General features: G+C 53.8%; 1 protein-coding gene and 1 long non-coding RNA gene across 3 annotated transcripts in view; one reads left to right on the forward strand and one right to left on the reverse strand.

Annotated features, from left to right (window-relative positions):
- Positions 1 to 3,244: 3,244 nt before the first annotated feature.
- LOC147998545 (uncharacterized) lies at positions 3,245 to 3,907 on the reverse strand. Its single transcript, XR_015645593.1, has 2 exons — positions 3,539 to 3,907; positions 3,245 to 3,355 (listed from the first exon to the last, which is right to left on the reverse strand). It is a non-coding gene; the product is annotated as an uncharacterized LOC147998545 (long non-coding RNA).
- Positions 3,908 to 10,644: 6,737 nt separating this feature from the next.
- Itpr3 (inositol 1,4,5-trisphosphate receptor, type 3) overlaps positions 10,645 to 22,019 on the forward strand; it is a 64,969-nt gene continuing 53,594 nt past the window's right edge. Inside the window, exons 1-2 of one of the 2 annotated variants that reach the window (XM_087596960.1) lie at positions 10,645 to 10,671; positions 10,764 to 11,018. In XM_087596960.1, coding sequence (XP_087453086.1) covers positions 10,930 to 11,018 — 89 coding nt within the window. In that variant the 5' untranslated portion in view covers positions 10,645 to 10,671; positions 10,764 to 10,929. 2 annotated transcript variants of the gene reach the window in all.

Below are 22,019 nucleotides of genomic sequence, written 5' to 3' on the forward strand. Positions count from 1 at the left end.
AAAAACAAATCCCTTCTGTGTTTGAGTCCAGCCTGGTCTACAAGGCGAGTTCCAGAATAGCCAGGGCTACATGGTAAGGCCCTGTCTCAAAACAAAACAAACCAAAATTAATGTTTATTAGATGGGTGTGGAATGGGTGTTTGCTTGGCTGTGTACCATGAGCATGCAGTTCACGCAGAGCCCAGAGGAGGGCGCTCTACCTGGAAACCAGCGTTATCGGCAGCCATGAGTCATCATGAGGGTCCGGGGTAGTGAAGCTCCCTCAAGAGCAGCCAGTGATTTTAACTGCTTAGTTGTCTCCCTGGCCCCAGTCCTGCCTGGGCCACAAAGCCTCTTTCGACTCCTCTTGTAGCTCCAATGTTCCTTTTTTTTTTTTTTTTTTTTTGATTTTTCCACTCTTTCCTGCCCCAGGATCCGTGCTCACAGCATTTGCTCTGTCTGACTTGTCCATGAAAGCCTCAGGTTCCCTGGGAAGCCTCGGCGTCTCCCTGCCCATCCCCTATAGCTCGGGCCTCTCTGGGAGCTCCAGTCATGTGCTGCCACACCCATACTTCCACAGCCCACAGTAAAACTGCATGTAATTTAGGGGAGTGACCCGGATCTGCACCAGAACCCCAATTCCAATAAGGTGTGTGCTCACAGGATCCCCACGCACTTGGCACTTCCTTGAGTGGCCAGCACACACTGCAGGCCCTCCCACCCCCGCCACCCCACGACTCTCAGCCCCGCAGTCCAAAGTTAGGGCTGTTTTCTGTGGCCAGAGGGCCCCTTCCCGAGAAGGGTTCACCAACTCTTCAGGCCTGAGGTCTGGCAAGGCAGCCTGTGGCTTGGTGTCACTGCTCCCTGGAGATCTTACAGCTCCCGGTGTCTGGCTGAGGTCAGGCTGCACTTCACCAGACCTTGCAGGGAAGTCTCCTCTGTTCTTCACATGGAGGCCCAGGAGCTGAATGGGGGTGTGGGAGGAAGAGGCTGTTCTCCATCTGGCCTGAGGCCTCCTCCACTGCCCCAGGACAAGGACTCCTGTGTCTGCTCAGCTCCTGGACAAACAGCAGGCCTTTCTCTCCCTCTCCATTAAGAGCGCCTGGGCTGTGACCCATTCTTGCCCCCTTAAGAGGGCATGGCACACCCTTCTCACTCCCCCCCCCCCTTACTCATAAAGGATCTAGAAACAGGCCAGTCAACTTGGCGTGGGAGAGGACCTGTTGAGTGGATGGCCACGCATGTTTTAACAGTTTTCAGTTCAGGCCAGGCAGCTTGGGCAAGGCTGGCTTGAAGGCTTCCTTCCTGCCAAGGTAGGTGTGGGCGTGGCTGGAGGCCAGCGCCAATCCCAGGTAGGCTTGGCATCAGTGCTTTGCCTCCTGTCAGTTAAGGCCTCCTCCTGCCCAACCAGGCCAGGGGAAGTTCTCCAGATAGTTTTCCTTCACCACAAACTTCCAAGGCCCAGGATCCTTGCCTTCTGACTCCTGGGCTGTGAGGCACAGAGCCCCAGACATACCTACAGACGCATGTGTGCCCCTCCCCCTGGGAGCTCCCTCCCAGCCCATCTGGGGACCAGGCTGAGGGTCCAGAACTACGATCCCCTCCATTCCCCAACTCAGATGTGACTCAAGGTGTCAACATCTCAGCCTCGGCTCCTGACATGGCCGGTACTCATTATTCAGTGATCGAGGGGATTTAGGGCCTGGTCTTGATAAAATTTCCTGTCTTCAAAAGCCCCCATCCTTGGTCATCCATACAACCCAAGTTCCATGGCTAGACGGCATTTTTTAAAATGTGCGTGTTTGTGTGCCTCTGCATGTATGTGTCATTCATGCACACGTGAATCTGAGTACATGTGTGTGTATTTGTGTGCATGTGCATGTATTTGCATGTACATATGTATTTGTATATTTGTGTATATGTGTATTTGTGTGTGTATATGTGTGTTCATGTGCATGTGTGTATTTGTGTGCACATGTGTGTATTTGTGTGCACATGTGTGTATTTGTGTGCACATGTGTGTATTTGTGTGCACATGTGTGTATTTGTGTGCACATATGTGTATATTTGTGTGCACATATGTGTATATTTGTGTGCACATGTGTATATTTGTGTATATGTGTGTATTTGTGTATATGTGTGTATTTGTGTATATGTATGTGTTTGTATACATGTGTGCATGTTTGTGCAGGTGTGTGTACATGTGTTTATGTGTGCACGTGTGTATGTATGCATGTGTGCATGTGTGCATGTGTGTTTATTTATATGCATGTTACATACCCGAGGCCCAGAGTCAGGTTTCTTCCTGTATTGCTCCCCATCTTACAGAGACAAGATCTTTCACCGAACATGGAGCCAGTTGCCTCAGCTCGATTCCCTGACGGATCTGTGGTCCGCCAAGGCCGGGGTTACAGACTCACACCACCATGCCTGGTTTTACATGGGTGCTAGGACCTAGCATTCACTTCACCCCCTGAGCTTCTCTCTAGCCCCTGGATTGCCGTTTCTTTCTTCCTTCTCTATGCAGCCCTGGCCTGCAGTTAATTACCTCATTTTGTTTATTTACTTATGGGTGTGTACGTGTGGGCACTGGTACCTCACACCATGTGGAGGTCAGAGGACAACGCACAGGAGCTGATGTCTCTCCTCCCAGCACGTGGGTTCTGGGGATGGGACACCCGTGGGCAGGCTCGCTGAGCCATCTTGGAGACCTTCTTGTCATTCCTTTGAGACAGGGTCTTGGTGTGTCACCCCGGCTGGGCTCCACCTCGTGGTCCCTCTGCCTCCCACTGCTGTAATTACAGGGGTGTGCCACCACACCCAGCGGAGAGAGTGCAGACGGCCCTGCTCTGCAGAACAATCTAGAACACTAGACTTTATTTGGCTCTCCAGACCCACTGTCCACACCTGTGCACTTGCCTTTACCCTCCTCCTTCGCCCCCCACTGAAGGGGGCTGTGCTGCGGCCTGGAGTTCCCCAGCTCCCCTTATCCTGCAGTGTGTACTCAGTGGGAGGGCTGGAAGAGAGAGACGTGGGGGTGTTTGTTCTCTGTCTGCCACACCCAGGTTGGCAGTGCCTCGGCCTGGCTCTTGGAGAGCCTCTTCCTAGGGAGGAGGGCGCCCCGCCATCTTGGTTACCCCTTCACCATGTCCGTGCCTCTGAAGGCCTGGCGAGTCCTAACTGCTCTTGAATCAGTCCTGGGCATGTGTGACTGCTTTATGTCAGCTTCTGACTAGCAACTGGGACACTATTGTTTTCCCAGCGACCCTGAGACACTGAGACACGGAAAAAGGGCTCTTCTCTGCGACAGTGAGTGGCTGCCGCTGATCCTGTGATCCAACTCCAGGCTTGGCTTTCACTGCGTCCGAGATGGGCCCTGCATGGGAAAGTTCAGAGTCAGGCATTGTGGGGGAAGGCCTGGCATAGAGGCCATCTGATTTGGGGGTGACTCCAGAGTCAGAGTCTACACTCTAAGAAGACCCCCAGGTGGGGTAGGGTAGGGTAGGGTGGGAGCTGTCTTCTGTGACCAACAGCGAATCCCAGCCCTGGGGTCTCTTACCTCTTGTGTTCCTGGAACCACAGCATATGGCCCAGTCTCCTGAGTTCCCGTGCATGGTGTAGGTGGTCACCCAGCCTGGAAGAGATAGATACTTCAATGAGGGCGTAGGTTAGGAGAAACACAAGCCTAGTCTGAGCTCTTGGCTTCCCAAGACACTGAGCGTGGATTTCCGTGTGTGGGTAAGGGTATGAGCGAAAGTGCCCTGAACAAGGGAGTGTACTGGCTGCCAGGGATCCTGCACATCCTCAGCTGTGGCGAGAAGCTCCCTGCTGTGGGTGGGGTGCCCGACCAGGGCAGCTGATGGCATAGGGAAGGAATTCTCTGGGAACCCAGCGGGCCTGGACTGGCACCCCACCCACCCACGGGGATGACCCAGCTGGTGGCTGACACTTTGAGTCAGCCAGGGCTGGGCCCCGCCCCCTTCCTGGTTTCACCCATCCTGGTCCCGCCCCCTCCAGGCTCCTCCCGGCCCCTGACTCAGCTATAAGGGATAGAAGAGACCCTTGAGAACTGTCTGTCATCCGTCCCGGACTATGAGTGTGTAGGTGGTGGTGGTGTGTTCTCAATCTTTCCAGCTGCAATCAGAGGGGCCCTGAGGGCCAGGCCAGGCCATGGTGACACCTGGGGTGGTGATGGTGACAAACCTGTTTACGAGGAGGACCCTGGATCCCAGAGCATTCTGCTCTTCTTAGAATACCGCACAGCAGAGCTGGGTCAGGTCTCCAGGAGTGTGTGTGGGTTGAGGGGGTACCGGTTCAGGAAACTTGAGTTCCAGACTGCCCCCTCTATACTACTGTCCTCTTCTGAACTCAGGGACTCTCAGCCTGAATGGGCAGCACCGGAGGTGGGCTGTCTGCAGGGGCTGCCTGCGGGCACTCTCTGGTGTGATTTCTGAACACTTTTCCTTCTTTGGTTGCAGCTCTGCACTCATAACGTCTGGAATTAAAAAGATGAGAAAAGAAAGACTATGTGACATCGCCGGGCGTGGGGTTGGGGATTTAGCTCAATGGTAGAGCGCTTGCCTAGCAAGCACAAGGCCCTGGGTTCGGTCCCCAGCTCCGGAAAAAAAAAAGAAAAGAAAAGAAATCGCTGGGTGTGGCAACGTCGTAGGCTATCTCTGCAGCTCCAGAATTGGATGCGAGAAGGGTCATGGGTTCAAGACCCGCCTGGGTTACAGACCAGGTCCTGTCTCATAATATGAGGTTTTACATCGGTTAGGGTGTAGCAGAGTATTCCGTTGTCATGCCTAAGGCCGTGGGCTTCATTCTCAGTACAGAAGTCTGGCGTCTGGAAATTCTGCTTGTGCATCCCAACACCGTCGGAATATCATCTGTGGCACCTGGGAGTTGCCCAGCCGTTGAGGATGGGCCCTGACCAGGCTGACTGTTGCTTGGTGTGTGTGTGGGACAATGGTCACGTCTCTCCTGGCATCTGAAGTTGGTCCCAGCTTACAGGCCACTCAGAAGACTTGGGCCAACATTCCCCCCAACCCCCGCTCCTTCTGGAATCTCTGGCAGTTCCTCCCCCTGCTAGGGCTCTCGGTTCCTGGTGGGGGTTTGGTGTCTGGGCTAATTCATGTCCTTTCTGGTCCAGTGCCACCTCATTCATTAAACCTTTCTGTGTGTCTGGCCCGAGGACACAGTGAAGCAGATAAGCCTACCGCATCCAGGGTCTCAGAGTCTACCTCTGAGGAAGCAGAAAGGAGGCATCACTACAGCCCACATGGTCTCTGATAGTGGGAGAATGAAGACTGGTAAAAACAGGGGTGGTCACAAATGCTGGCGAGGACTGGTTCCTCAGCAGCCACAGCTCTCTGTGGCCAGCGGGAGTGCCCATTACCCATCACCCATCAAAGTAAATCTTCCTTTTGTCCTCCCCACTCCCCCCCCTTCTCTTCTCCCTCTCCCTCCCTTGATTTCTTTTTTTTTTTTTAAGATTTATTTATTCGGGTTGGGGATTTAGCTCAGTGGTAGAGCGCTTGCCTAGGAAGCGCAAGGCCCTGGGTTCGGTTCGGTCCCCAGCTCTGGAAAAAAAAAGAACCAAAAAAAAAAAAAAAAGATTTATTTATTCAACGTATGTTAGTACACTACACCAGAAGAGGGCATCAGATCCCATTACAGATGGTTGTGAGCCACCATGTGGTTGCTGGGAATTGAACTCAGGACCTCTGGAAGAGAAGTCAGTGCTCCCCAGCCCTCTCTCCCTTAATTTCTTTTTAGATTTGTTTATTCTAGTGTATGAGTATTTTGTACGTGTGTATGCATGGATGTGATGTGTGCCATCTGCATGCCTGGGACCTGAGAAGATCAGAATCTGACATCAGATCCCCGAACTATAGTTATGGATGGTGGTGGTTGTACAGGGAAAGCCTCCAAGCAAGCAACCTCCATTATGGGGAGTTCTGCTGGGCCTGTTGACCCTCCAGCTTTCCTCACTGAAGTGGGGAGGGCCACAGCACCCTCTCTTGAGTGTCCAGCTGCCCTTCCCAATTAGATGGGTGCCGTTGTATCCTGGTTGCCTGTGATTTTGCAGGAGGGTAGGGGGATCTGGGTGGGAAGACTGAGGGGCGGGAACTATGTCACTAACGAGACAGTTCCTCTTGCCGTGGTGACCCCCCAACTATAACATTATTTTTACTGCTATTTTTAACTATAATTTTGCTACTCTTATGAACCGTAATGTAAATATCAGATATGCGGGATAACTGATATGATATGTGACCCCCTAAACGGGTCATAACCCCACAGCTTTGAGAACTGCCGATCTATAAAGTCACAGGAAAGTTATGGACCCTGCTGCAGATAGAGCTTCTGTGGTACCTGCTTTAAGGTCACCTGTGCTCTGTCCAGAAGGCTACAAGATTCATTGGTTCCTCTGGGTGAAATTTGGTGGCCTGGAATCTCATTTTGTCTTTGGCACCTTGGGAGGCATAGCGGGCATTGTCTGAAGGTGCTTGTGAGCCATGATATGGGTCCTTTTCCTCCTTTTTTGAGACAGGAACTCACTATGTTGACCAGGGTGGTTTTGAACTCATAGAGCCCTCTGCTTTTGAAATACTAGGGTTGGGGCTGGGGATTTAGCTCAGTGGTAGAGCGCTTACCTAGGAAGCGCAAGGCCCTGGGTTCGGTCCCCAGCTCCGAAAAAAAGAACCAAAAAAAAAAAAAAAAAAAAAAAAAAAGAAATACTAGGGTTAAGGGTAGACACCACCATGGCCAGGGTGTATTGATACTTTTGAGACAGGATCTTCACTCTCTAGCCCAGGCTGGCCTAAAGCTCACAGCCATCCTTGTCTTTGTCTCGAGAACGTTGGGTAGAAGTGTGTACTGCATAGCTCTCCCGCACTCTGGAGCTACCCCTCTCTTTAAGACAGTGTCTCTGGAGGCCTAGGCTGTTCTTGGACTTCCTCTGTGGCTGAGGAACTTCTGATCTCCTGCCTCTACCTCCTGTGTGTTGAGATTACACCAAGGCTGATTAATGGGGTGCAGGGAATGGAAACCAGGGCTCCACGGTCTCGATTGATTGAGCCACACCCCCAGACCTATTATGCACCCCATTGGGCCCCCAGCATGCTCCCTCTTGAAGGCCAACCATACATCTGTAGAGGACACAAGATCCAGGCGGGAGAGACAGTTTTGCGTCTGGTCCACTGGGCTGGGTTCTGCAGACCCTGTCCTGTGGGCAACTGGAAGCTCTGGGTTCTTGGTGGGCTGGGGGGCTGGGCTCTCAGATAGTTAGCACACTCGACCACTCAAATGCACTCTGGCCCTACCATTGGTTGCATTAAAATAAAACTGGCTGAACTTTTCTTTAAATCGGCACCACCTCAGAACTCAGGCAAGAGCTCATGGCGGAGCTGGCTTGGCAGGACCAGGTGACTGGCTTGAGCCCTGGGCACTCCTGTGGAACGCAGCCTTGTGTTCCAGAATTCCTGGAGGCAGTAGGTGTGGCAGGAGCCTGGCAATGAGTTTCCCTCTTTGCTCTCTACCTCTGAGCTTTTCCTGGTTGACGGAGACATGGGGGCTTAGAGCATCCAGGCCCAGAGTGGAGGATTTCCTCTGCCTGGCTCTGAGACAGTGACTGAGTGAGAAGGACCAGGCAGCAGGGAGAGGTAGGAGTCTGAAGTAGTCACCAGTCAGGCTTGATCAGACACCGGTGAGGAGCAGAGGCCCCGCACATAGTAGGTGTTTTAAACTCTTCTATTACCATGACTAAAACAACTCTTTTCTTTTTTAAAAGATGTATTTATTTATTACATATGAGTACACTGTCGCTGTCTTTAGACACACCAGAAGAGGACATCGGATCTCATTACAGATGGTTGTGAGCCACCTTGTGGTTGCTGGGAATTGAACTCAGGACTTCTGGAAAAGCAGTCAGTGCTCTTAACCACTGAGCCACCTCTCTAGCCCTCTTTTGCTTTTGGAGACAAGGTTTCTCTGTGTAGCCCTGGCTGTTCTGGAACTCGCTCTGTAGATGAGGCTGGTCTTGAACTCACAGAGATGTGCCTGCCTCTGCCTCCCGAGTGCTGGGATGAATGGCGTGTGCCACCACCACTTAGGAGCTGGAATTTTTTTCTCTTTTTCTTTTAAACCGTAGTTTGCAACTTATTGGATGCATGTGGTGTGTATATATATATATATGTATATATATATATATATTTTTTTTTTTGACAGCCTGACACGGCCAGGGTCTTCTGGGAATAGGACCCGCCGGTGAGAAAAGGGCTCAATCAGATTGGTCTGTGGGGCCAGCCTGTGGATCACGCTCTTGATTAATGATTGATGTGGGAGGTTCCAGAGCATTGTGGGCGGGGCCACCCGGGGGAAAGTGTGCCTGGCTTGTAAAAGAAAGCAGGCTGAGCAAGCCAGTAAGCAGCTTCCTCTGTGGTCTTCGCTTCAGTCCTTGCTGCCAGGTTCCTGCTTCGGCGACTCATGATCAACTGTAACCTTCAAGCCAAAGATCTTCCCTCCCCAAATCGCTTCTTGATGATGGCGTCTTATCCCAGCAAGAGAAAACAAACGACGACCATGCGCTTTTCAGGGTTGGGGATATCACTCGGTTGGTAGAGCGCTTGTCTAACGTGAATGGAGTCCTGGGTTCCTCTCCCATCAAGGCCTAAACTGGGGACATGGTGGTGCACGCAGAAAGATCAGAGCTGGAGGTCGTTACTACATGGGGCATTAATTTTTTTTTTTTTTTTTTTTAAAGCAACCTAGTAGGTTAAGACAAACATTCAAAGCATTGTTTGTAAAAAAAAAAAAAACCATTTGGATATATCTAGATGAAGGTGTGAGGTCTGGGTCAGATGTAGAATTCGTGTGATCGTGGGCGCTAGTGAACTGGGACCCCCTGGAGTTCGTCCTTTTATCTACATTCTTGGAGTCTTTATGGACTTTGGTTTATGTGTTTATCTTATGTGTATGGTTTTACTTGCTTGTATGTCTTACACCAGGAGTGTCCCTGGTACCAGAAGAGGCCGGAAAAGGTTGTCACATCCCCTTGGACTGGAGCTACAGATGGTTGTAAGCTGCCCTGTGGGTGCTGGGAATCAAATCCTTGTTCTCCGGAAGAGAAGCCGGTGGTCTTTAACTGCCAAGCCATCTCTTCAGACCCCGATTTTCTTTTTTTAAACGTATTTATTTACTTTTAAATGTGCACTGGTGTTTTGCCTGCATGGGTGTCTGCGTGAGACCATCAGACCCCGCCCCCCCAACTGCAGTTACAGACAGTTGCGAGTTGCCACGTGGTTGCTGAGAATGGAGCCTGGGTCCTCTGGAAGAGCAGGCAGTGCTCTTAACCACTCAGCCATCTGTGCAGCCCATTTTTATTTTTATTTGAGGCAGGTTCTCATGTGCCCTAGGTGAGCCTTGAACTTACTATGTGGCCTTGAACTCACAGTCTTCCTGCCTCTACTTCCCCATTCAAGGCCTGGATAACTACTACCATCAGCTCTAAGGGTCTTGGTAAAAATCCCATGCACGCAAAAGATTCTTCTCTGTGCAGGTCAGCAGCTGTCTCACGGCTGGCGGCTGTCTCCACCCCTCCTGGGTCTCTTCCTGCTTCTGTCTCCAGTCCCCTCCTTCTTTTCTCCCAGGGACAAACGCCCCCATTCCCGCCCCTCAGGAAATAAGGGGGGGACGGGAGGGGAAGGGAACAAACGTGACCAAAGGAGGGGGTGTTGGTGGTGGGGGCGCGCCAGAGCGCGCGCGGGCACTTGGGGCAGCGGGGAGGGGGGGGGGGTGTCGGTTGTCATTCTTATCTCAGTAGTTCAAACCAAAGCACTAGGAAGCAAACGCCCAGCCTCCGTGGCGCAGAACAGAAAGTAGGCAACTTGGCGAAGAGTTTGAGGGCTGAACTTTGTGAGCAAGGGCTGGCTACGGGAACTTGTTTCAGTGGGCGCTGGGGTGTACTATTAACTAGGGGAGGTAATGCTCACCCCCTCCCAGTATTTATTTATTTTAAAGCAAAGACAGAAAGAGCCAAGAGAAAATGGAGCCAATTCCTCCTGGAGAGGGAGCGGCTGAACTGATTCGGAAGTTGGATCTCTTTGTACACAGGAATGTAGGGAGAGAGGGAGAGAAAAACAAAACAAAACAAAACCACCACCAACAACAACAATAAAAAACAAAACCCAAACCCACCCCATTGCTTCATCCCCCTCCAGTCCAAGCACTTTCTATTGTGCAACAAAAAGACTTTTCATTTTGAGAGAAATGAATCCTGATTTGCAAAGCCAAGGGCTTGAGCGCGCATCCAGGCGCAAGACGGTTCTCAGCTGGGCGCGGTTGCCGCAGGGTGACCGTGGCCAAATTCCCGGTGTGCTCAGCCACGCGTGGGCAGTAGGCTAGGCGGTCTGGGACTCTCCGAGGTTGGAGAGCCCCGAAGTGTACTCTCTGATGGTGGATAGCCATCTAGAGAACGCGCTAGAACCCGGGGGTCGTCCGTGGCACGCTGGGCGCTTTTGGGGGTGCAGCCGTGCACGCGCGCAGTGTAGAAGAGGCCGAGCCCCGGGCGCGGGTGCACGTGGGAGCCGCGGCGGGGGCGGGGCGGGGCGGGGTGTGGCCTCCCCGCCTCCCAGGCGGGATTTGCATGTGTGTGGCGGCCCCAGACTTCCTGCTCCTTCCCAGCTACAGGTACGGGCGGGCCGGGCCGGGCTGGAGGGCTGCGGGCAGGCAGAGACGCAGGCACCTCCTCACCCGGACCCCGGCCGCGCCGCGCCGTTTAGCTCTCCAGTGGCTGCCAGCCCGCCCGGGCCATCCGGATCGTCCAAGTCGCCGGGCTGCGAGGTGGCACTGCGCTCCTTTCCGCCCAGCGCGCCTCAGTCCTCTGCACCGAGCCTGGAGCTCGCTTCTGGGCGACTTTGCCGCCTCGAGCCCCGGAGGGCCAAAGTCATGAATGAAATGTCCAGCTTTCTTCACATCGGGGACATTGTGTCCCTGTACGCCGAGGGCTCTGTCAACGGCTTCATCAGCACTTTGGGGTGAGTGAGCCTAGGGCAAAGAGGGGGGCATCGGGGCTACAGTACCAGCTGCTTGTCTCCCAGTGTCCGGTCCCTTGCCCCCTTGATAGAGGGCCCGGACAACCCAGTCTCCAGAAGCAAGGGGACGCTAGCACCCCTCTCTTAGAGAAAGGAAGTGCGCTGTTTGCTCAGGTAGTAGTCGGGTGCTCTGAGGAGTTCCAGGAGGCATCAGGGCCCATGAAGCCCGCCACTTCTGGCACACTCCTTTTCTGAACTCCTGGCTAGGGGATTTGCGTGTCCTCTGCAAGTGGTCGTGGGGTGGCGCAGGTGCCTGGTGCCTGAGTTGGAGAGGGCCTGGGTGTGCTTGTCTGGGATTGGGGGTGGAGTGCTAGGGTTGGCTCTGCCTGGAGTCTGGCACTCTAGAGCCCCATCTTGAATCGGTTTATTTATTCATTTGGAGGGGTCGCACCTTTTCACTCTCCTCGTGCACCATCCCCTCGTCAGAGTGTCCCCAGTGCAGGCAGCCCCAGGTCTTGGTCCTCCTCTCTCCGCCCCCCCTCCCCGGTCAATTTCCTGTGTAGCTACTCTGGCGCCCCTGGGTCCCTGGTCCCAGGTTCTCTAAAGCACTTTACAAACATTAATTAATTCTGGCTGTCACCCCCCGGGGTCCAGGCTGGGAATTGATTCTATCCCAGGCTGGTGCCAGGCCTGAAGCTGGGAGAGGTTAGAAAATCCCTATATCTTTTTGGAGAGCTCCTGGGCACCTCCTGCTGCAGGGATGGAGGGAGCGCATAGGCCAGGATCTGGTCTTTTTGCCCCATTTGCAGGTGGGTAGGGTGGTGGTGGCTAATGTCCTCAGGTCTCATCTTTCCAGCACCATCCAGTTGCCCAGAGGGTGACTCCTCTTGGGGGGGGGGGGCTTTGGAAGTGTGGCAGGAATTCTCATCATTACAAAGTTAGCCCTGCAGGTGGGAGGCTCCCAGCTCCTTTGCTCTTTCTCCTCTTGGTGGTTGGAATTCAGTGTGCTGAAGGGAGGGGAAACCTCGAGGGCCTCTCTCCTCCCAGCATCCTTCAGGCTCTCCTACCCACCTCCTGGGTCAGATGTAGATTCCTACACACACACACCCCCCTCCCCATCAGATTTCTCTTCAGAAGTTACCCAGAGAGAGGGGTGGAGCCACATCTGGGCCAGCATCTTTGCTAGCCTGGCTCAGAGCCTTGCCAGGGCCCTTACTGGGGAGTAACAGGGGAGCTGCTCTGTCAGCATTTCACATGAGGCTGTGGGACAGGGTGTGTGTTGGGGGGAGGGGCAAAGCCAAGGTGGGAGCCCCAGTCCCTGCAACTCTGCAGATCCTTGGAAAAACAGTCACATTTTGTCGACGTGTCTGACTCCGGGCTGAGCACCTTGAGGACTAACAGAGCCAAGGAAAGGATCTAAGGTCCCCTTCCCTGTCCTCAGGCAGGCAGAGTCTCTCTCTCTCTCTCTCTCTCTCTCTCTCTCTCAAAGTGTTTCATGTGTACGAGTGTTTTGCTGGCGCATATGTCTGTGTACCATGTGGGCGCTCCGTGGCTGGAGAGACCAGAAGAGCGAATTGGATCTCCTGAGACTGCAGTTACAGAGGGGTGGGCCACCTCGTGGATGTTGGGGATGAAGCCAGGTCCTCTGCAAGAGAAACCAGGGCTCTAAAGCACTGAGCCATGTCTCCAGCTTCTGCTCCCCTGTTCTCAGGGCATTTTCTTCCTCTTGGTCCCGCCCGTCCCCCGCCCGTCCCCCAGCTGCTACTTTTAGTCCATCCGGATCTCAAGGTAGGTCTCAGGGACATCTGAGAGCCCTTGACCCCAGGGTACTCCTTCCTATGTACTCTCCCCCCAAAAATTGGCAGGTGCTTTCCCAGCCTGGCCCCAGTGTGCAGGCCTCTGCCTCCTCATCTTCTCTCACCTCATCTTCTCATGCACCAGAAGTTCAGGTGCATTTCCTGGAACCTCCCCCTGGTCTCTTTACCTTTGCTCCCCTGTGACTCCCTGAGTAAATCTGCCCCACCCCCTGAGACCTGGCCCCAAGTGGCCTCTTTCGAAAAGAGCACAGACCCCACCTTCCAGGGTAGAATTAATCCTGCTTCGGTTTTCATTTTCTGTGACATTTTCAAACTGCTCTCTGGTGCTCTCCAGGCTCTCTGGTGCTCTCCAGGCTATGTGACCTCCCTGTGGGCTCAGCTAATGCTGTGCACTTGCAGCGTTCGTGAGCCAGCTGTGCCCATCCTATACTCAGAGCTGACCATGGAAACTTCCTGCTTTCTGGGAGCTTAGAGTCTTCGAAGAAGGGATTGGCAGTACTCTTACCAGTCCTGAGTTGCTGTATTCCTTAGGAACTTTGTAGATCACACTTTGTAGAGTGGGGTCTGTAATCCCAGTGCTCGGGAGGTGGTGGCCGGCGGACCGCCAATTGAAGGACAGCCTCTGCTATATATGGAGTTGAAGGTTAGCCTGGGCTACAAAGGTGCTTGTCTTCAAAAACAAAACAAACAAACAAACAAACAAACACACAGCAGAAACAAGGCAGACAAACAAACACTAAAAGGTCAAGTTTGGTAGACACCTAGACTCTTAAGAGTCTGCACGCTCAGTCTGACTGACAGAATCTCATGCTTCTTTCTCCTTCCCCGAAGAGCTGGGAGTGGGACCCTGGTTTGAGGCGTATTTGTCAGACAGGTTCCTGTGCACTGAGCTAGACCCGCAGCCTTCCATGCCGAGTTATAAACACAGTCCCCAGAGCCAGAAGCCTGGCTCTGTGAGGCAATTTGCTCCTCTTATTCAAGCTTGTCTGCTCCCACCCCTAACTCTGCTCCCACAGCCTTCCCTGGGGCTGTTGGTGCCCAGGGTCATGACCCCTGGGCCTGGTATGATGGAGGGTCTGGGCCAATTTCAGTGCCCAGTGTCTGGCATTCAGTTAGAGAATTTGTCGAAGTCTCAGTGGGCAGAAGGCTGGCCCAGTTGGGGAGGTGGGAGGTGTAGCAGCTTGGGGTTCGGGGCATGAGCACTTAAGGAGACAGCCAGTCAAAGCCTCCTTGGTAATTAGAGGTCCCGTGAAGATTGTATATTAACTGGGTTGAGAGGCCGGGAGGGGTCTGGGGAGTGGATCCAGCAGGCCCACACCTGTTCTTGGCAGGGAAATGTGGCCACGGCCGGCCTCACCACTCACCCAGGTGGAGGCCTAAGAGCTGGAGCCTCGGGTCACGGAGGAAGAGCGGGGAAGGCTGCTGTGGCTCATGGCCAGCTCTCCCTTACAGGAACGCAGGGTGGGCACGTCAGGTCCCATCTGGTCCCCTGGAGACTTTTTAGTGTTCCCAGAGTGGCTGCAGGCCCCCAGGGATCGAGTTGGGGGCGGGGGTGAACTAAAGTTTTGAAGAGGCATCTGTCAGGGGGACTTTGCCATTAATAGGCCTGGGGTTACATTTGAGGTGTGTGTGTACCCCTAGACCTGGGTCACCCTACCGTGGGGTAGCCAGCCTCTGTCAAGAGGTCCCTTCCTTCCTCCGTCTGTCTGTCCTTACTTAACGTATCTTGGGAGGGCGGGCACTGGAGATGAAGACCCTAAGTATGGGGCAAGCGCGGAAAGCCTCGGGTTCCCAGATGAGGATCCCTGGCCTGGGATCCTCAGGGGCAAACCCTCTGGCTCCTGTTCCATCACCAGCTGAATATTCCCACAACTCTCTCTGCTTCTCAGAGGAACTGCACCCCCTCTCCCTGCTTGGTGGGATCAAACCTAGGGCTCTCTAGTGCGCCCTATGTATCCATATACTCTCTTCTAAAGAAAGATTTAATGCTGGGTGTAGTAACCCATGCCTTTAATCTCAGCACTCAGTAGGCACAGGCAGCCTGGTCTACAGAGCAAGGCCCAGGACAGCCAGGGCTACATAGTGAGTAGTGAGACCCTGTCTAGGAAAAGAAAAGTTTATTGGAGAGAGAGAGAAAGAGAGAGAGAGAGAGAGAGAGAGAGAGAGAGAGAGAGAGAGAGAGAGAGAGTGAGTGTGTGTGTGTGTGTGTGTGTGTGTGTGTGTGCGCGCGCGCGCATTTAAGTGCAGGTATCAATGGAGGCCAGAAGGGGGCGCTGGATCCCCCAGTGCTGGAGTTAGAGGTGACTCTGGCTCTAATGTAAGGGCTGTGAACTGAACTGGGGTCCTTTGTAAAGAGCTGTACACAGTTTTAACCGCTGAGCCCCCTCTTCAGCCTCATCCTGTACATTCTCTAAGGTGCTCAAACTGTACCTGGGAATGTCTTGGATATAGGGAATCCTAAAAAAAAAAATTAGCTAAGGATTTGCTAAAATAAGCAAACAAGCAAACAAAACAAAACCAAATCTAGTTCCCAGTTGGGGGTGTGGCCCAGGTCTGCCATCCCAGCTACTCAGGAGACTGGGACAGGAAGCTTATAAGGTCAAGAGCTGTCTGGGCTACAGAGTAAGTTCAAGGGCAACCAAGGTTGGTAACTCGGTGATACTCAAAGTGCAGAGAGGGCTGGGGATGCAGCTGGGTGGAGGAGTGTTTTGGGCTTGCTGAACGCACGCAATGCCCTGAGTCCAGCTCCCAGCCCTGTAGTATGTGTCTCCCAGTTCCAGATACTCAGCTGTGGGAAGCACTGAATATTGTTTTTTAAAGATTTACTTATTTATTATATATGAGTACACTGTAGCCGTCTTCAGACCCACCAGAAGAGGGCATCAGATCCCATTACAGATGGTTGTGAGCCACCATGTGCTTGCTGGGATTTGAACTCAGGACCTCTGGAAGAGCAGTCAGTGCTCTAACCACTGAGCCATCTCTCCAGCCCCAGGTATTGTTTCTGGACTGAGTTCTAGTGTTTTGCACCTGTACCACACAGGAACTCACTGGGTCCCTTTGAGCCTTAATCGAGACCTCATAATTCCTGGATGAGAAAGGAACGGTCCCTCCCTAGCCCCTGCATTCCCCAGATGTATTTGAGACCTGCCCTGGCTTCATTGTGACTTCACTGGAAGGAGGTACACTCGAGTTCTTTAGCCTTAGGTAGTGGGCTAGCCTCAGCTAGTCCCAAGCTTGCAGACTCAGGTTTTGAAAACTTGTATTTTTTTTCCTGGTTTTAAAAAATCAAAAACAAAAACAAAAACAAGCATGTATCCTGGAAGAACTATGAAACAGCTCAAGTAATGTACGCGGTGGTGCTGCTGTGGCTAACCACTGTCCCTTCTGGGCCACCGACCTCGTGAGCTCGCACAGAAGCCATTACAAACAAACCAAGCTGAGCTCCTGTTGGTATCCTGTCTCCTGGACATGTCTGCCCTCTCTCGAGCTGACACCCTGTTGTTATGGTGGCACAGAATCACATGGTAGCAGGCTCTGTGACTCATGAGAGCTCTCCTGGTACCTGCCTGCTATGTGGGCTGCCTGGCAAACTTCACATTTTGCCCTGAGCATCCCAGAGCTCACAAGTCCGGACACCTGTTCAGGTGTCGGGATGGAGATCAAAGGGGAAGGCCTATGTCTTGTCTATCAGCCGGCTCCTAGGTTCACGCCGTGCTTTTTCGGCTGCTGATGGAGGCAGGACTGTGCCACCAAGGGTCTGACCCAGTTCGTGTCACATGTCTAAGAGTGTGCATGGCTGGTGGTAGTGAAAGCCTCCACCCTCTGGGTTGGGTGCAAGGCCACATGGGTGTGATGTCCCCCATGGGGTGACTCGAACAGAGAGAAGGGCCGCATCGGGGTCTGCAGAGGACAAAAATCAGTTTCAGTTTCTGCCTGGAGACTTTAGGGTCTCGGGCTGAGTGCAGCAATTTGGCCTTGAAGAATCCTGCGTTTGTCAGCTGCCCACGCTTGCCTTACCCCACATTCTTGACCTCGAGTCCCCTCCCTAGCTTGGCCCGATGGGTGGCGGCTGGGGTTGGGGGTGGGGAGAGAAGCTGGATTGTAGGGTGGGAACACACCAGCTTTCTGCTCTCAGCTCAGGGGCAGGTTTCTGGGTTTCGATAATCTTGTACACACAGCTGGGATCTGTGTGGATGTCCACTTCCAGCCCTGCCCTGTAGACTCACAACATCGATTGTACAGCAGGGGCCCCTCCCTGGAGCAGGGGCTGGGGGAGGGGGAGGAAGGGGCCGAGGTCTGAGGGAGGGAGAAGAATTTCTTCTGTTTCATCTCTGGGAGGGGTGTGTGAGCCCCATCCCTCCCCCCCCCAACCCCCTGCCGAGCGGGCAGGCTGACTAGCCCTGGGCCAGGCCACTAAGCATTGGCACTCGAGCCTCCCAACACCCAAGAGCCTGGGATAGGAACCAGATAGGAACCAGACAGAGGAAGCTGCAGGGCCCGCAGGAGAGGAGTTGGTGGGTGCAGGAGTGAGGTCGGCTGTTGCCCCCCTCCCCCCAGTGGTGGAGTGTTGGAGGGCATTGGCTGAGTATCACCCTCATTACTGAGGCTTGCCCTTGGGGTGACAGGAGGGACAGGAGAGGCTTTCGGCGTGCAGGTGGGCAGAACCGAGGGGCAGCAAACACAAATCTCGGCCCCAGCTGGAGCAGGTGTTTATTTGATTAGCAAATCTCGTCCCTCATCTCTCTGTCAGCCAGCTGGCCACTGGCCCTTCCTCCTGCCTTTGCGGCAACCGGTCTCCAGGTGTCCAATAGGAGACTCTTGGCGACATGGGTCAGGAGAAGGAGAATCAAATATGTCTCGGGGTGATGATAGTAGTGACGGGGATGGCTGTGGTCGCAGACCTGTCAATGACTACAGTCTCTGCTGTCCCTTGAAACCCTCACTAGCAGCCGAGGATTACCTACCTTTCAGGAAAAGCCATCTGTATGGCCTGAGGAATGGGGGCTCGATTGGGTAGAGTGCTTAGCTGGCATGCATCAAGACCTGCGTCCATCCCCAGCACCCTATAAAATAGGGGGTGGCGGTCTGCACCTACAGACCTGGCACTCGTGAGACAGAGTAGACAGATTATGAGTTCTAGGTCAGCCTCAGCTGCGTGGCTAGTCTGTGTCACAAGAGACCCCGTCTCAAACAAACAAAAACACCCAAATCCATCTGCATGCATGTTTAATCCCAGCACTCAGGAGGCAGAAGCAGGTGGATCTCTGTGAGTTCCAGGCCAGCCAAGGCTATACGGTGAGATCATTTCTCGAAAGAAAGAAGCAAGCATACGGACTCCTGCAGTGCTAACAGTGCCCTGACACCCAGCATCCTACATTCTCAGCCTGTAGTCCAATGGCCTCCTGGTGCCTTGGACTTCACGGTCCCAACACGGCCAGCGTTTGGCCTCTGAAGCCTTGTATTTACTCAAGCCAAGGGCTTGTTCCCTGCTTCCGCTTTCCCACTTGATGGTCAGTCCCCAGCGTCTGTTTCGAGAGCTCCATGTCACTCACTCAGTTTCTGTGAGAATTCTGAGGTACTGTGGAGGTGGGGTGCTGCCCTGCTGAGGTTCCTCGCTTTGGTTACTGTGCTAATGGGTTGAGCGGAGCATTGCGTCTGAGTGACGGGTCGCAGGCTAGGATGGAGGGCTTAGGGCCTGAGGTGTGGGCAGCGTACGCAGAAGCCCTAACAACAGGCCCTGTGGCTAGCCTGCACTACACAGCACAGGATGGAGGCGGGTTGGGGATCCTAGCAGGAGGAGCTTGCTCTAGAAAACCTTGAAGTCTCCCCTGAAATGCTCAAGGAGTCTATGCCCCAAGACCTTGGTCTAAGAGAGGAAGGCTGCATCCCAGGCCCTCTCCTGCCTTGTGATTCCTTCTTTCCCACCTCTCCAACCTCCCCAAGCCCCTGTAACTCCTCCCTCTGGTCTTAGAGTGCCTACTGTTGGAGGTGGGCTTCCTCGGGGTCTCTGGCTGTAGAGGGCTAGCCTGGGACCCAGGTTGAGGTCAGGAGACTGGGCTGGGAACCACCACCATGCGTGTGTGTGTACTCTTTTTTTTTTTTTTCTTTTTTTTTCTTTTTTCTTTTTTTTTCGGAGCTGGGGACCGAACCCAGGGCCTTGCGCTTCCTAGGTAAGCGCTCTACCACTGAGCTAAATCCCCAGCCCCATGTGTACTCTTGTGTGCAGGACTGGTTATAGTTCTCTTTCCCGGGTCCCCTGTGGATGGAGGGGGACTCTTGGGGGGGTTTCCCTTTGTCCTATGCTAGTGGTGGCTGAGCAGGTTGGCGTAGGCTTTAAGTCAGGTTCCTCAGAACTCACTGCCCTGCTTTCTAATCTAGAGCCTTGCCTTCTTATCTAATCTCCTGTGCCAGCTCCAACCTACCCTGCTTGCTGCTTTCCCATGGCTCTACCTGGGTCTCAAAGTCCACCGTGTGCCAAATGGGCCACGTAGGTCCCAGGACGCAGCCTTCCCCTCTTAGACCAAGGTCTTGGGGCATAGACTCCTTGAGCACTTCAGGGGAGACTTAATGGCTTTCTAGAGGTTCCTTGCTTGGGCTCCTCCTGCCAGGATCCCTTACCCCTCCATCCTGCTCTGTGTAGTTCAGGCCTGTGTGTCCCAGTGGATGGCAGGCTACCCACAGGGCCTGTCGTTAGGGTTTCTGTATGGCCGGGGCCTGGTGGGCAGGTGTATAAGATCTGGTACCCTGAGCATTCAGCAGGGTGGGTGAGAGCTCCCCGAGGGTAGATCACACCCAGTACATCATGGATCTCACAGAAGCTTTGTTAGGCCTGACTGTGTGAGGGCCAGCATGTGTCTGACTAGCTGTGGGGCCCGGGTGGCTCCCACCTTTGGGTGAGGCTCTGGAGAGCAGATGAGGGGAACTTGACAGTAAGATGAGACTGCGGGTAGGACCTCGGGCAGAGGGAGCCTTGGAGTTAGTTGGCTTGGGTTCTGATGCTGGGCGTGCACCCATGGCTGTCCACCTAAGGCAGGAGGGGGATGCTACACCCAGAGATGCAGTACCACCGGGTGGGGAGGAGTAGGGCTGCCTCTGTGGGTTTCCACCCACCCTGGGCATCTGGCCCAGACCCAGTATCCTTGCTGTAGCAGCTGAGGTAGGCTGGGGCGGGCGAGGCTGTGCACACCTTCCTTGGTGATAGTGGGCGGTTGGATGCAGGAGGAGTTTCACTTTGCCACTGGGTTGGGTCTGTGGAACCAAGGCCCAGCTGGCAATCTAGGGACACTTTTCTAGGCTGTCACCATAACTCACCTGTCTGGTGTCTTCAGGCCTGCTCTGGACCCCAGTTTCCCGGGCAGCCCATCTGATAAGGTCTTACCCATTACCTGCTGATGGCATCCACCCCCACCCCCTCCTACCTCCTCAGGTCACATAGCATGACCTGGGCTGTTTCAGTCGTAATGCTCAGGAACAGTGGAAGGGAGGCTTGAGAGATGCGTTAGGGTACCCCAAATCCTGTAGACACTCTTTAAGTAAGAGGAGCATGGCTAGAGCGGAGAGACTGCTCAGCAGTGGTAAAGAAGGGAGTATTGCTTTTGTAGAGGACAGAGGAGGAGAACTTAGTTTGCAGCATGAGCACAGAGAGGCTCACAACCCCCTCCAGAGCTTAATGCATCCTATGGGCCCCATGAGCACCTGCACACGGGACATATGCTTACCATACACATGGGTTTATTACTTCTCTCTCCTCTCTCTCCTCTCTCTCCTCTCTCTCCTCTCTCTCCTCTCTCTCCTCTCTCTCCTCTCTCCTCTCTTCTTTCCTCTTCTCTCCTCTCCCCTCCTCTCCTCTCCCCTCCTCTCCTCTCCCCTCCTCTCCTCTCCCCTCCTCCTCCTCCCTTGTCCTCCTCTCCTCCTCCTCTTCCTCCCCTCCCTTTCTCTCTCTCTCTCTCTCTCTCTCTCTCTCTCTCTCTCTCTCTCTTTCGGTTTTTTGAGACAGGGTTTCTCTGTGTTTATCCCTGGCTGTCCTGGAACTCACTCTGTAGACCAGGCTGGCCTCAAAGTCACAGAGATCCACCGCCTCTGCCTCCTGAGTGCTGGGAGCAAAGACGTGCACCACCACTACCTGACATTTTTATTCTTTTTCAGTACTTACTGTCATGTGTACAGATGTTTGCCCTTGTATGTCTTCACTTGCACGCCTGATGCCTGTGGAGGCCAGAAGAGGGCATTGGATACTTTGGGATTGGAGGTACAGATGGTTGTGAGCCACTATGTGGGAGCCGGGAATCAAACCCAGGTCCTCTGGAAGAGCAGCCACTGAGCCATCTCTCCTCTCGAGGGTGGGTTCTTACTCAGGAGCAACCCCGAAGGTCCCCTTTCCCCTTTTCTGTCTCCATGGCCTTGGGGGGCAGCTCCTCCAGGGCCCTGTAGTAGTAGGCTGCAGTTCTCTGGGCTGCTTTTCTCTGCACGTGAGCGGCTCTGGTTCCTCTCTGAGCAGTTTCATGTGACGTCCCTGCTTTGAAGACCCTAGGCTCTGTGTGGGCATGGGTGTCAGAAGCTTACCCAGTGAGGAGGACAGGAACCGATAGAGACCAGGCTGACTCGTGTGGGCTGGACAAACCCATGTGTGTACATGGCCTGTAGGAGTGACCTGGTCTTAGGGGATGCTGGGCAGGGTCCTGGGTTTTACTGAGGAAAGGAACTCCAATCTTTCCTTCCCTCCCTTCCTACAAGGCCTTGTGTACTGGCCAAGAGTAGGCAGTGGGGAATGCTTCTGTATCTTCCTCTGTTCTGTGACTTTCACATTTCCTGAAGGTTCTAGTACCCTTGGCAGGGACTTTTGGAAGCCCTGGTCAGTGTCCCTCCCCTCCCCTTCCCTCCCCTCCCCTCCCCTCCCCTCCCCCGGCCCAATGGCTGTATCCCCTTCTGGCTTTGCTGAGAGCCTGCCAGCTGGTCCGATTCATGGATGTCTTGCAGGAAATTCTGTGCATTTATCCAAGACCTCAGCGCCCCCGGGTTCTTGCACACTTGGTCTCTGACCTTTCCCGACCTAAATCCAGACGAAACCCACCACCACCGTCCCACCCGATGCGTGCGCAGTATCTTTCTGCTGTTGCCATTCTCAGCGCGCGAGGTGTCTTTTCAATGAGGCTTTAACTCCCTGAGTCAGGGACCCTGTCTTTCT

Source organism: Rattus norvegicus, chromosome 20, assembly GCF_021556685.1.
Source record: "Rattus norvegicus strain SHRSP/BbbUtx chromosome 20, alternate assembly SHRSP_T2T, whole genome shotgun sequence".
Lineage (NCBI taxonomy): Eukaryota > Metazoa > Chordata > Mammalia > Rodentia > Muridae > Rattus > Rattus norvegicus.